Source organism: Grammomys surdaster, unplaced genomic scaffold (assembly GCF_004785775.1).
Source record: "Grammomys surdaster isolate TR1022 unplaced genomic scaffold, NIH_TR_1.0 62, whole genome shotgun sequence".
Taxonomy (NCBI): Eukaryota; Metazoa; Chordata; class Mammalia; order Rodentia; family Muridae; genus Grammomys; species Grammomys surdaster.
Window position 1 is genome coordinate 24,412,864 of NW_021604564.1, and position 14,538 is coordinate 24,427,401.

General features: G+C 43.6%; 1 protein-coding gene across 1 annotated transcript in view; it reads left to right on the top strand.

The window, feature by feature from the left end:
- The first annotated feature begins 638 nt into the window (after positions 1-638).
- The window catches only part of Intu (inturned planar cell polarity protein), a 61,338-nt gene continuing 47,438 nt past the window's right edge, over positions 639-14,538 (top strand). Inside the window, exons 1-2 of the mRNA XM_028764344.1 lie at positions 639-778; positions 11,539-12,086. Of these exons, the coding sequence (XP_028620177.1) occupies positions 639-778; positions 11,539-12,086 (688 nt within the window). The remainder of the gene's footprint in view (positions 779-11,538; positions 12,087-14,538) is intronic.

Genomic DNA, 14,538 nt, shown 5'->3' on the forward strand with positions numbered 1-14,538 from the left:
CTATTTACTTCGTTGTATGCAAATATTTAGAATGGTATTTGAAAAGAAACGGAATGTAATTGAGTCAGCAACAGATGGCTCAATGATAGCTATTATAAGCATACTTAATACTTAAACATACTTGATGTAACTATTCACAAATCACAAATAAATTTAACAAAAAGAATTGAAGGATTTGCATTAGCACCTAGAGGTGCATGGATGCAGAGAGTCTTTACCACTTAGTACTGTTTGTCAAAATAAAACAAACAAAAAACCCCACAAAAAACTAGCCAAATAGAACCTATCCTTTTGGATCACAATTTTGAAACATAATAGAAAAAAAGAAAACAACACAGTGTACAAACTGTCAATACGGAAAGAAAAAAGGAAAAGGGGAAAAAAGAATCAACGCCTGGCTCGACGCGTAGAAGAGCATGGGGAAGTGCCAAACAGCCAAGTTTGCACAGCCTCCCAAAAAATGCTCCGCGTCTGTACAGGGAAGCTTCCCCATCTCCCAGGCAACCGGCGCCCCAGCCAATCGCAGCTGAGTACTGGGGTCACGTGGGCCGACCTGGCAAAATGGCGGCGCTGCTGGAGGCGCGGCTGGCGGGCTCTGGAGTCTGAGTTTCTCCACCTGAGCTCTCGCGACAGAGAGGATGGCGGACTCTGCGAGGGCAGACTCGCGTGGGCGCCCGCCCGAGCTCCCTGAAGACCTGTCCTCACAGGAAGAGGAGGAAGGGGACTCCGACGCCGGGGCCAGCAGCTTGGGCTCCTACTCCTCAGCCAGCAGTGACACGTAAGGCTCCAGGAGACTGCCGGTCCTGTGTCCTGGGCACGCACGCATGGGGAACGGGGTGCTGGCCTGCTTGCTGCAGTTTCTGGATAAGAGAGTCCCTTCCTTCTGGTGGGTTCTGTGAACCTTACCCTGCAGCACTACCTTCTTATTTCACTTGTGTCTTAGACTCCAGAGCATTCTTTAACATTTATTTTTATTATTTTTTATTATATGTACCTGTGTGTCTTTGTGTGGGTATCTGCACATGAGTACAGGTGCCCACAGAGGCCAGCAGAGGGCATTGGAGCCCTGTAACTAGAGTTTCCTGGGTTGTGAGCCACCGTGTTGGTGCTTGGAACTGAACTCCAGTCTTCTCCAAGAGCTGCAAAGGCACCTAACCTATGAAGCCCCAATGCACCCTCAGACTCCTAAGTATTTACTGGGGGAAAACACCATACACACACTTTATAAAGCAACTATTTTATATTGGGGAGATGTTTTTTTCTCTTGTGGAAATGATAGCAGAAAGAGGAGCCTCACTATCAAGACATCTTCTCTGGCTTCAGGATATTCATGCTGTATTTTTCTATTCAACCTCAGAGTTTTTTATTTCAAGCCAGAATCATTGGTAATGCTATAAATGAGTTATTTCAAGTCACAATATTTCAAGTCTTAAGGAATCTATCCCTGTTGCTATGGATTAAGGACTTATTTGAAAAGCTACTGGTAACTTACAGTGAATGATTCCCAGTGAAAGGGTTCAGGCCACTGTGTACCCAAAGGCCATTCATAGTTTTAGGAGAACATTTTATGTGCAGTTAGAACTAGCAGTTACAAATAATTGTGACCATCTTCAACCAACAGTATATAACATGTTCTTTCGTTTTGTCACTAAAAGTAAGGGAAAACCCTGCTTAAATTCACTCTAGAAGCTTACTACAGAGGGACTGTATTCTTAAAACTTTGAACAGATGTAAGAATTTCAACTTTGTAAGCTGTTGTTGTCATCTTAAAAACTGATGTAAAATTTTGTGGTTTATTCTAGATTCACATCCATTTCTGTGATAAGAAATTATGACCAAAGGCAACTTAGATCCCAGGCCAGGGTCCATTATGAGCGAAGGACTTGAAGGCAGGATCTTGAAGCAGGCCTGCTTTGCCATTCTACATAGCAGTACTTCCAATCAGAGAACTCACTTCACAGCCAAAGCTGCAAGGCAGAAAACATGGGGGGCAATGCAGGCTGGCAGGCAGGCAGACATGCTTAAGCCAGCTAGCTTTTTAAAGTAGTTTCAGGACCACAGTGGCTTGGGACCTACACCAATTATCAATCAAGACAATCCCTTCTATGCCCACAGATCCATCTGACTTAGGGCACTTCCTCAGTTGAGATTTTCTTCCTAGCTAATTCTAGGTTGTATCAAACCTGGTTAGTTAAAGCTAACCAGGACATGGCCATGTCACCAGTTTCCTGGAGGGAAATGGACATTGCAGAATGGTATTGTGCTATGGAAGCCTTAGATGAGGCCCTCATGCTTGATTTCTCCGCATCTGAGTCACACACTTTTATCCTAGAAATAATTTGTACTGTTACCATGGACACAGAAACACCGACCTAACTCCTGACAGAGTATCCAGCATCCAGTGGGATTTTCTTGAGAAGCTTGTAGGAAAACCTGTATTTCATGGTCTAGAGTACATGTGTCTATGTCTTTATCAGTCATTTACCAATCACTCCAAATATTCCAGGGTTCTTGTCTTGATAATACACCCTTATTGCAAAGTGTTCAGCTGATTATTTCCTTCCAAGATTCAGATTTTTTTTTTCCTTCATTGGTATGTGTAACATGAGGGGGAAATTGCTGGCCTGCCTTGGGAAGGTTTTGTTCAAATATTTTGTTATAATATTAGGTACTTACTGCCATAAGCTACAGTTTCATGCAAGCTGGGTCATCCTGCTTTGGGAAGAACCACTCCAGTGGAAGGCTTCAGACTGACTCTGAACCTTTCAAATCAGAGAGATACAAATTGCCTGTTACCCCTGTGATCTCTATGAAGCGTAGAGAGAAAGGCATATTCCATATCCTGGACTTTCAAGATTCCCATTACTGACTGACTCTTCTTTTTTTGCAAGTTATTATTTCGTGCATGTTTGTAATCAAAATGCAGCTTGTCCTGCATATGATCACGTTAGTAAGTTTATTATTTTTGAGATGAAATTGCCTTAGGATAACATCCTGGTAAGCTTTTAAAAATATTTAATGTGTGCATATATGTGTCTGTGTGTGTATTTACATGTGTGTGTATGTGTATATGTGCATATGTATGTATGCTTGCTTACAGTTACCATAACAAAAGTATGGAGGTCAGAAGACAACTTAGAAGAGTTGATTGTCTCCTCCCTACCCTGTGGGTTCAGGGCATCACACATAGGTCATAAAACAACAAATGCCCTGACTTGCTGAGCCATTTCTCTGGCCCTGGGTTATTCTTTTAGTAGATTTATTTTTGGCTTGTTTTAGAGGGAGGTTTTAGATGGAAGATACCATTATGTCTAAACCTGGTACATGGGCTTCAGAGACAAAACTGGCGAGAGAACCAGGTTAAGGGACCCACTGATTGCTTCAGGATAATAAACCAGGAATTTCCTTAGCAGTGAAGCCAGTTGTCTGTGCTTTGCTGTGCAGTTACCAGTTCACTGAAGCAACATTGATTATCAATTTAATGATATCAATTTAAAAATTTTAAAGTGTTTTTTTTCTGTCATTGTTAGTTTTATAACTAGGATTGAGGGACAAGAAGAGGGGTGACCATAAAATAGATTCTAGCTGAGAAACTTCTACTTTAACTAAGGCTGGCTGGAGAAGAAAGCACATACTGCCTTGACGTGCCTGAGGCTTTCAGTCACTTCATGAAGGCATGTGTGGAGACCTGCACTTCCATCCATCAGCCTCGCACACTGTATCTCACCCAGATGTGTCTCCATCGGTCTGAGACCATGCGTTCCCTCTCTCCCTATGACCGCTCGCTTTCTACCACTGCAGGTGGGTTTGTATTTTCCAGAGTTTTGAAAAAACAGTTTAGTCTCTGTTTTATCTTTTTTATTTTGTTACTATAGTAGTTCTCCCCCCCTCTCGGGTTTGGCGTGGCCATGAGTGACTTCAGTGACTAACAGGATCATATTCATGGTGCCATATTTTCTCCTGTTCTGAACCCTGGCTTTTCTTTTAATTAGTTCTCTTACAAACTCATGTAGTTTAATACGATAAGGAACATGGAAGTGGATCAATGCTAGGAAGGGTAATTCCCAGCTGCCACTTCAGCCCACTGGTAGTTGAGTGTGTTAGAGGGAATTCTCTTCCTGCCTTTCCTCATCCTCTCTCCACCATCTTGGTTTACATCTTTAGACGTGATTGTTGTGCTCACACCCTGGGCTCTCCCCTCTCCACTCTGCCTTACTGCAGGGGCTTGCCTCTCCTCTCTCACACACTCCATGGGCCTCACCTCTAACAGATCCAGATGCTCTGCCTCTATTTTCAGTCATTCGGCTGCAAGAACTTACTTTCTCAAACACAGTTCTAAAGGCTGGAGAGATGAGCCAGGTATGGTGGTACACATCCTTGACCCCCGAACTTAGGAGGCAGAGACAGGAGGAGGATCTCTGTGAGTTTGAGGCCAGCCTGGTCTACAAAGAGAGTTCCAGGTTAGCTGGGCTACACAGAGAGACCCTATCTTGAAAACCAAAAACAATAACAAAAAAGATTAGAGAAATGGTTCAATAATTAAGAACATAGCATGTACTGTTTTAGGGGAAGACCGGAGTTTGATTTCTAATACACAGGAACACACACACAAACACACGCATGCACAATTCTCTTCCCCATCAATAATCTCTTTCTGGTTTTCTGGATTCTGTGGTCACTTCAAATTAAGCACACAGGTTTAAGATTTGTCACTAAGATCCATAAGATCAAGCAAGTTAACATTCCAGTCTGGAGGGAAGAGGTTCATGAATCCCTACCCCTAACTGAGGTATGATGGATGGTCCATGGTTTCTGAGAAAGGGAGTGGTTCCTAATAAGTGTGCTACGCTCCAATATATCACCCCATATCCAGGAATGTGTAGAAGCACTACTGGTCTTGATGAATTCTTTAAATAATAATAATAACACAAAGTTGTGGGGATATAGGTGGGGGTGAGTCTGAAAGTTGTTAATGGGGGAAGTTGGGGTGAATATGATCAAAATACAGTTATGTGAAATTATCCAAAGAATTAATAAAAGTATTTAAAATAAATCTTTAAAAGACAACACAGTTTTAAACCATGTTTCCTGCTCTTCTCAAAAGCTCGGTGGCTCCCCATCCTTAGATTCCATAAGATAACTTTGAAAGTTCTTTTCCTGGCTTAGTTCGTCTTTGTTCTGTATGTAGTATACATAATAGGTGTGTGTGCCCATGTACTCATTGAGACCAGTGGTGGACACTGGCTGTCTTCACCTATCAGAAAGGGTCTCTCACTGAGCCTGGAAGTAGGCTGACAGTCAACAAACCCCAGTAATTCTCCTGTTCATTCCTTACGGTGCTGAGGTTCTGTGGTGGTTTGAAAAGGAATGGCCCACATAGACTAGTGTGTTTGAATGCTTGGCCCATAGACAGTGGCACTATTAGCAGGTGTGGCCTTGTTGGAGGAAGTGTGTCAGTGTGCGGTGGGCTTTGAGTTCTTTTATGCTCAAGCTACACCCAGTGTAGCACAGTTTCCTTCTGCTGCCTGTTGATCCAGACTAGAACTCTCAGCTCCTTCTCCAGCACCATGTCTGCCCGCACTCTGACGTGCTTCCCGCCATGATGATAATGAATAAAATAAAAGTGCAATAAAGCCTTAGCATAGCGTACATGTGCAGCTGATCTATGATTTTTATTCTGCCCATATTGGATTATAATCTAATTTAGCAATATAGAGGTGTGCCCCGTCGGCTGCAGGGTGAGGGGTGACAGTGGGCTCCTCAGGAGCATAGCTGCAGTTCTGGTACAGAAATTAGACTACATGCTGTGAGTACTTAGTCGTGGGTTCAGCTGCTCCCTCTGTCTTCTCTCACATGCTTTCTCTGACAAGGTTTCTGTTGTTCCCATGGTGACTAAGGCTAGTAGAGCATCAGGCCACCCGAAGTTGCCACATTCAAGCTGCTCCAGCATCTAGGATGATGGTTTTCTTTGGAAGACTATGAGAAGTGAAATCCAGATGGTACCAGGAGTCAGAGGCCCAAGAAGACAGAATAGGTCAAGTGAGCACCAGATGATCGTCGTACTAACTTCATGATGTCGTAGTTCCTCATCTCGCTACTGGAACAGTGTACCTGATAACCTAAAGAAGGAAGGGTGTGTTTGGTTTATAGTTTGAAGGTGTAGTTCATCATGAACAGGAAGTCACTGTAGCACACACTTGGGGCAGCTGGGCTCATTGCACACAGGGCCAAGGACCAGAGATCAATGAATGCTCATCTAACTTCCTCCTCTTTGTTCAGTCCAAGACCCCAGTTCGTGGAATGGTACCACCCACATTTACAGTAGGTCTTTTTGTATCAACTAAGCTAATGCAGACAACCACTCATAGGCATGCCCAGAGGCTAATCTAATACAGATAGTCAGAAGCATGCCCAGAGGCTACTCTAATATAGATAGTCAGTCTCAGCCATGACAGAGACTTGTCCCCTACATGATTCTCGCTCCTGTTGTGTTTTGTATGTGAAATGTCCCCTACCGGCTCATGGCTGTAAACACTTGGTCCCTGCTGGTGATGCTGCCGGGGTGGTTCTAGAGGAATGGAGCCCTGCTGGAGGAGGTACAGCATTTGAGGTAGGATTCTGAGGGCTTATGGCATGACCCTGTTTCCTGTTCTCAATCTGCTTCCTGTGTGCAAATGAAGTATTTTCAACCAGCTCCCTACTCCTGCCTCCCATGCCTTCCTTCCTGTTGCCATGGCATCCTAGTCTGATGGACTCTGTCCCTCTGGAACTTTGACCTTTATCCCCTTGTTGTTTTTTGTCAGGGTGTTTTATCACAGCAACAGACTGAATCTAAGACTAACCCTCGTCAAGATGACAGCTGAGATTAGCTATCACTCATTAGCCATCACCCCATATCACCCCATCACTGTTTTGTTTTCTACTGTGTGCAGTTTTTTCTGTGCCTAAAGTTATCCTGCTGTTATACCTGTTAGTGTCTCATAACTATGTGGTGACCACTTTGGTAAAATGCACTGTACTTTTTTCAAGAGGAGGATGTAATTATTTGGGGTAGTGCAAATGTCTGTTTTCCTTAAATGAGGAAATGTAATGGTCAGGGTACTGTGTGGCTCTTGCAGTGGTTAAGGGCATTGCCATGCTGTTTCAAATGAAACAAAAAAAATAATTCTGGCATTAATGCAAATGAAGACCTAAGAGAGTCATATAACTTTCAGAAAGGGAAAAATAAAAGGTTTCCTATAAACCTGAGGGTTTTAGAACACATTAAGAGTTGAGAGCTACTAACATTATCTTAAGCCCTTTTCCTTTGACATATTATGGTACAGCTGTAAGTAAATGTGCTGATTTTCACATTGGTAAATCTTCCTCTGGGCAGGATGCTGCTCCCGCATACATTATCACTGAGGGTCTTGGAAACCAGTCAAAGCACCTTCAGACCTGTAAGCAGCTTGTAAACCTAAGGTTGTCTCTGATTAGAAAAAAGTAATATAAACAACGGTGACTTTCACGGAAAACATTACACAGCGAGAACTTCCTGGCTTGTACCATGGAGTCTCAGAGGTGTTAAAACTACACTACTGCTGACTCTTGAGATCCATGTGCTACAAAAATGTGGATTGAAACAGCTAGAATTCATTCCTTTTCTAAAAGAATTTTTTAAAATTTGACTTAAGCATTGACTTACAGAAAGTTGCAAAGGTGCTCCTGTGCTCTCTCTCTCTCTGACATTGCATCCTACACAGCTGTTACTCGCTCATCAGGAAGAAGTTAACGTTGGTCTGAGCTGACTCCAGAGTTGGTTTGGATGTTACCGCTCTTCTATTACTGTTCTGTTTTGGTTCCAGGATTCCACCCGGCATATCATGTTGCCACCCGTCATCAGTTCATCTTAATCTCCTGTGGTTTGTGACAGTTTCTTAGCCCATGCCTGGTCTCCTAGCATCCATCTCTGGGTAAAGGCGATGTCCGCCCTGTACCCCGTTCTATGACCGCCAGTTGTTAACTCCTCCTTTTCTTTTGCTCCCTAACCCTCTCCTGCCATTTCTCCTTTACGCCTCTGTCCTTTACCTACCATGTGCATCAGCCTGGGTTCTTTCTCAGCTTCTCTTCCTCACAAAGCAAAGGTATTTATTTTTTAACCTTGATTTTGTTTTGTTTATCACAGCATTGTGTGTATTTGCAAGTATGTGTGTACAACTACATATGTGTCGTGTACCATACATGCAGAACAAAGAACAACTTTTTGTGGAGTCTGTTCTCTCCTTCCACTGTGTGGGTGACAGGAATCAAACCCATGTTGTCTGGCTTGGCGGCAAGCACTTTTATCTGCTGAGCCATCTTGATGTCACAGCAGACGTGTTTTCTTTACCACAGTGGCTGGTCCTGTGTACTTGCTTCGTTCTGCCCACATGGATCTTTAAAGCATAACCAAAAGGTGAATTCATACTCAGATTTAAACAGTTCAGGTGAACCAGCCTTATATTTAGCAAATGAAAAGGTGTTCGTGAATCTAACATGAAGAACATGGCAAACTGCAAGAATAAGATGTTAAAACAGGCGAACCATGCATTTCTGAAGTTGACACGAATGTCCGTTATTAGGGGTCAGTCACTTTTCAGTGCTGTGACAGGTTAGTTAAGCAAGGAAGGGTTTATTTTGGCTCCTGATTTCAAAGACATTGATTCTTGGCTCTGTTTCTGAGCCTGTGGAGGAAACAGTGCATGATGGCAGAGGAAGCTGCTAACCTCATGGCAGCCATGAAGGGAGGGGACAGAACATGGTTTGATAGCATGCTCCCAGTGGTCCCTTCCTCCCCAAAGCCCTGCCATCTGAGTCCATCAGTGGATGGTACCCTCACGGTCTCTCTCCTCTCTAGCTCACTGCCTGGCAACAAGCATTAGCACATCAGTGTTTGGGGAACACTTCATAGGCAAACCACAGTGAAACCTGATCATACTGTCCACAGTATATCAGTGAAGATCATACTGTCCACAGTGTACCCATGAGATCATTCTGTCCCCAGTATACCAGTGAGGATCATACTGTCTACAATGTACCAGTTAAGATCGTACTGCCCACAGTGTACCGGTGAGAATCTGACTGTCCACAGTGTACCAGTGAGGATCATACTGTCTACAATGTACCAGTTAAGATCCAACTGTCCACAGTGTACCAGTGAGGATTCAACTGTCCTCTGTGCACCAATAAGGACTGTTGGTCATTTGTCACCTAAAGGCTTAGAGTAGGCACACAGTTATTTGGAATCTGGAGAGCAGAGCTGCAGAGTGGTTGAACACTGACTTGTGTAAGGATAGAAGGTGAGATTGAAGTGGCCAGTGTATATGGCTGGTGACCTGTGGTCAGTGATACTGGGCGTCTAAAAGGATGCCAAGTTTGTGGAACAAGCTAGACCAGTTAGTTGTGGTATTCTGAGACACCTATGCCTTTTTTTTTTTTTAATGATTCATATACTTGAAAATTTTGTGTTACTACCCAGCTATACAGAACAGGGCAGTAATAGGATATTGTATTTTGGGGACTCATTTTTATAGTATTCAGAAATCAGTGTTTGACAAAAATTTAAGTTAGAGAACCAGAGTTGCTAATAAACACTTAAGAAAGCAGAGAAAACTTTTCTATTTGGTTGAACAATTAGAACACAGACTACATGACTGCTGTCAACCTGTGGCTCATGACTCTTTCACAGGGGTCACCTAAAAAACCTTTGAAAACCACAAATAATTCGTAACAGTAGCAACATTACAGCTGTGAACTAACAATGAAAATAATTTTATGGTTGAGGCGAGGGCTCACAACGTGAGGAACTGTATTAAAGGGACCAGGTATTAGGAAGGTTGAGAACCCCTTTCTCATGGGGCTTTATAAGGAAACAAGTGTCACTTTACAGAATGGCAGCTCAGAAGGCAGACTGTAACTCCAAACAGGACAGAATGTGATCAGTTGTTGCCCAGTGTGGATGTTTTTGCTCTTTAATGCTGTTTCAATAGTTTTAATGGCCATAATTTGGGTTTGTAATAGTCAGCTTCCCTTCTGTGCTCTTCTGCAGCCGCAGGATGAGTTATGTAAAGTGTTGGCTTTACTTGCTGCTAATGAGGAGCTGTGCAGAGATTATAGGTTACAGCCAGGCTCATTATGAACTATGATTAGAGCTGGTTTGATTCAGCCATGGTTGCACTTTATGGAAAGATGACTGCTGCTTTTCTGAAAATTGTTATCTGGACAAAGTACGTGATGCTTAGCCTCATTGTAGCCCAAAGCCGTCCTAAGTACTCACCGTGCAAATAGGATGTGTTCGCACAGCTGGCTACTATACAGGTGATCACACTTTCAATGGCTAATGTGAATTCTGAGATAACCAAAGTGAGATATAACTACACAGGGGATGGATTTGTGGAGGGGGGGGGAATGTTTGTGAACGTGGGTGTTTACAGATTTGCGCAGGGGAGGCCAGAGGTTAATAACGGTATTGTCCTTTGTTGTATTCTACCTTATTTTGTGAGTCAGCATTTTTGACTGAGCCTGGAGCTCACCCTTTGAGCTAGACATGTGCTACCATTTTTCTGGGAAGACACACGCTTACATCTCTACTCACCTCAGAAGGGGAACCCATGGTAGACTGGACAGCAACGTGAGACTTGGTGAATCAGTGAGGTTTTGTTGGGGTCACTAACGGGACTTAGGAAGGGGTCAATTACGAGGGGCAGGACAACTCAAAAGCAAGTATGTCACCCCAGCTCTCGTGAAGCTTCAAAGCCTTAGAACCCTGTGCACAGCTAATGGGCAATTCCACGTGCCCAAGTGTCTGCTCTCCACAGCTGCAGCTGAGGGTCTCTCCCCAGCAGCTCCTGTCTTCTCTGTAAAGCTGGGCCTTCTAGAGTTTTCACGTTTTTACTTCCCCAGACATGGGGCATTTTCTTTATCTCCAGTGAGATAGAAATCTTGTGAGCCTCCCCCTTCACTCCTAGAGGGAACATGTCAGTCAGAGGTCACTGCTCTATAGCATCCTCCCCCAGTCTGGCTTTCCTGTGTGTGCTGGGGATCTGAACCTAAGTCCTCACGGTTCTGTGGCAAGCTCTCTCCCACCTCGAATGCAGCAAGCATCTTCCCAGCCTCTGAAGTAGTTTTGGGGTTGTGGTTTTGCTTTATTTTTGTCTTTCGAGACAGCCTCATTCTGTAGCCTGGAACTCACTGTGTAGCCCAGGTTGGCCTTGAATTCATGGCAGTCTACCTGCCTTAGTTTCCTAAGTGCTAGAACTATAGATCTGAGCCTGAATTAGTTTTATTTTTAAAAATACAACCTGATACATTATTTTTAAAAAGTTCTCCACCCCTCCCCCCTTTATTGGTTTCTTTGGTATCACTCTGCCCATTTGCTTCCCTCCCCCCCATCTTTAAAACTCTACACCCCGCCCCGCCTCCATCTCTGCTGTCAAGGCTGCTGCCCCTCCTACACAGGAAGGTGAAGCTGTCTTTCTCACGTTGGATGACCATTCAGGTGGCCTTTTCTCTCTCCCACAGTGATCTAGAGCCTGAGTGGCTGGACAGTGTGCAGAAGAATGGAGAACTGTTCTACCTGGAGCTGAGTGAGGAGGAGGAGGAGAGCCTCCTTCCAGAGTCCCAGACTGTGAACCATGTGAACCATGTCAGGTTCAGTGAGAAGGAGATCATCATTGAAGAGGACGATTCCAGAGAACGAAAGAAGTGTGAGCCCAAGCTCCGGCGCTTCACCAAGATCTTGAAAAGCAAAAGCCTTTTACCTAAGCGTCACCACAAGAAGAACAGCAGCAACAATGGGCCTGTGTCCATTCTGAAACATCAGTCCACCCAGAAGACCGGAGTCACTGTGCAGCAGCGGTACAAGGATGTGACCGTCTATATCAACCCCAAAAAGCTAACGGCCATCAAAGCCAGGGAACAGGTCAGACTCCTGGAAGTGCTGGTGGGAATCATCCATCAGACCAAGTGGAGCTGGAGACGGAGTGGGAAGCAGGCAGACGGAGAGAGGCTCGTGGTGCATGGCCTGTCGCCAGGAGGCTCTGCTATGAAGAGCGGTCAGGTACTGGTTGGTAAGTGCTGCAGCCAGCTCTGGTCCTTGTTTACAGAGATACCTGGTTAAGGGCGGAGCCTGTGAGCCATGGGGTAGAAGACAGAATTTTCAGTCTCCAAGTAAAGTCAGTACTATGGTGTCCCACATGCCCTAGTCATGAAAGAACTGCTTCCAGGTACCAAAGACACATGCCACTGGGTCAGACTGGCAAGCAATCTAGCCAGTCTTCAAGTTTTGAATAATATAATTTTATTTCATCTTGGTTATGTTTGCTACAAGAAGAAAGTAAGTTGATTATACAGTGATCATTTAGGCTGTAATAGCTGTATCCAATAACATGATACAAAATATGTAATTTATGAATAAAAATACTTTTAAATTGTATGTTTGCACTCGAGGACACCAAGTTCTTGGAGCGGCTGCAAACTGTTTTACTGACCCTCTCAAGGACAGTGCTTATATACATAAGTTCCTTTGTAAAGGCACTTGGCTAAAATATCCCACCAGTTTTGAGCAGAAAAATACAAGTTATTTTGAACATATCAAGTATTTTTGCAGTGCTGATTTTAAGCTATGTGATATAATGTATGAACTAGTTAGCAACTTTATTCTACTTTATAAAGATAAGAGGTAATCAGATGTGAAAATATATTCTTTCTTGTAGTTATTTATTGATTTGTGCCTGAGCTCATGCTCCTGGTCATGTGTGGAGGTCAGGGGACAGCTTGCTAGAGTGGGTTCTAGAAACTCAACACACCAAGCTTGTTGGCAAGTGCGTTTACCCACTGAGAATCTCTCTGGCTCTGAATACACATTCTTAACAAAACTTAAACTTGTAATCATCCTAAAAGGTGCCAGTCTTCTCAGTGGACCTGGCTTAAGCAGGAATTTTAAAAACATTTTGAAATGTGTCTGACCTGAAGTCCAGATTTCATCATTTGCTCATTGATACAGAACACATCTGAGCACATGCTAAGAGCCAGGCATGCAATGACAATGTAAAAATTTATGTAAAGCAGCTCACGTAATACATCAGAAATGGGCAGTGTCATAGCACGACAGACACTGTGACAGAGCATCACACAGATAATTCTCAGGAGACAGTCTGAAGGGTATCTGTCACAGCATGGGCTCCAAAATGCATCTCCACATTGTTGTACAGTGAGATGTGGTCTAGCCAAAGCAGCAAGCATCTGATCCAGTGGGAGACCCTCTCAGGGCAGGAAGGCAGAGAGTGATTAAGGAAGACAGCCAGCTCCTTATTCTGGCTTCTGCATATACATAGGAACAACACCCACACATTTATCCATGTCTCACACACACACGCTCACACTTACAATTCTTGTGGGGAAAAATGGCCACATAAGAAAGGTAGAACACTGGATTCTGGGGAAAGGATTTACCTTCCAGTGTTTCCTTTGCCTGCACTGGCGTTCATTCTAGCTGATGCAGCTCCAGGAGCTTTTAACTTATAAAAGCCTCCTCTCTTGAGGAAGCCATCAAACTTACTGACTGCTTGTGGAGTGCTTGACAGTATATAAAGATACAATAGTATATAAAGACACAATAGTGCAATTCCATCATCGTTGCTGTTTCTGCCAGACGTGTGGTCTGGATGCAAGTGCACATGGAATGGCTTTCCACACACTCAAGGGAGAGCTGAGGATGGAAACATTTAATGCGGAATGTTCGTGTTGGTATATACAGAATAGAGGAGCATCAGGAAAAGCAGCCCCATGCAGAGACGGTATGTGAACTCCAAGCATTGTGCCCTAAAATAAGCTGCTGTTCATCATTCAAAGCCTTCAGATAGCTTGTGATCACGAGACAGGGCCGGCTGCCAAGCTATGGTACGTGATCTCTCCATGAAGTAAGTATACATGCCAGGTAGCCTTTTTAGCTTTGGGGGTGTTTTGTTTTTTAAACTTTAGATATTTTTTCCTCTACTATTTTAAAGTGTCAGCAGTCTTTTGTATGACTTATAGGGTGGGGTTGTGTGGTGTGTGTGTGTGTGTGTTCCCCCTATATACACTTATCCATCATCTCTAATAATGGAGGTATAACATTATATAAAACATCTTACAAAGTCTCAATTCATTTTATTTATTTACTAATTTTCAGATTAGACTCCAAGGGAATGAACTGTTACTAAGCTTGGCATGCAAACTATGGGGTCCTCACGTATATACCCAAGTGCTGGCCTTGATCTCCTGACTCTCCTGCCTCCACATCCCGAAAGCTAGGATTACAGGCATGTGCCATTAAAGCCTGGCTCAAATTTTCCTTAACAAATAAAAGGCTATCGTTTTCCCATGCCTGCTGCATTTGATGACTTGAGATTTCTCAAGCTCTCAGCTCCAGTAACAGATTGTTGGTCTCAGTATTTCAGTACGACCACAGTTAGGACACTGCACAGCCACCGACTATAGTGATTTGCCTGTAAACATCTCTCTCTTTTTTTTTTTTTTTTT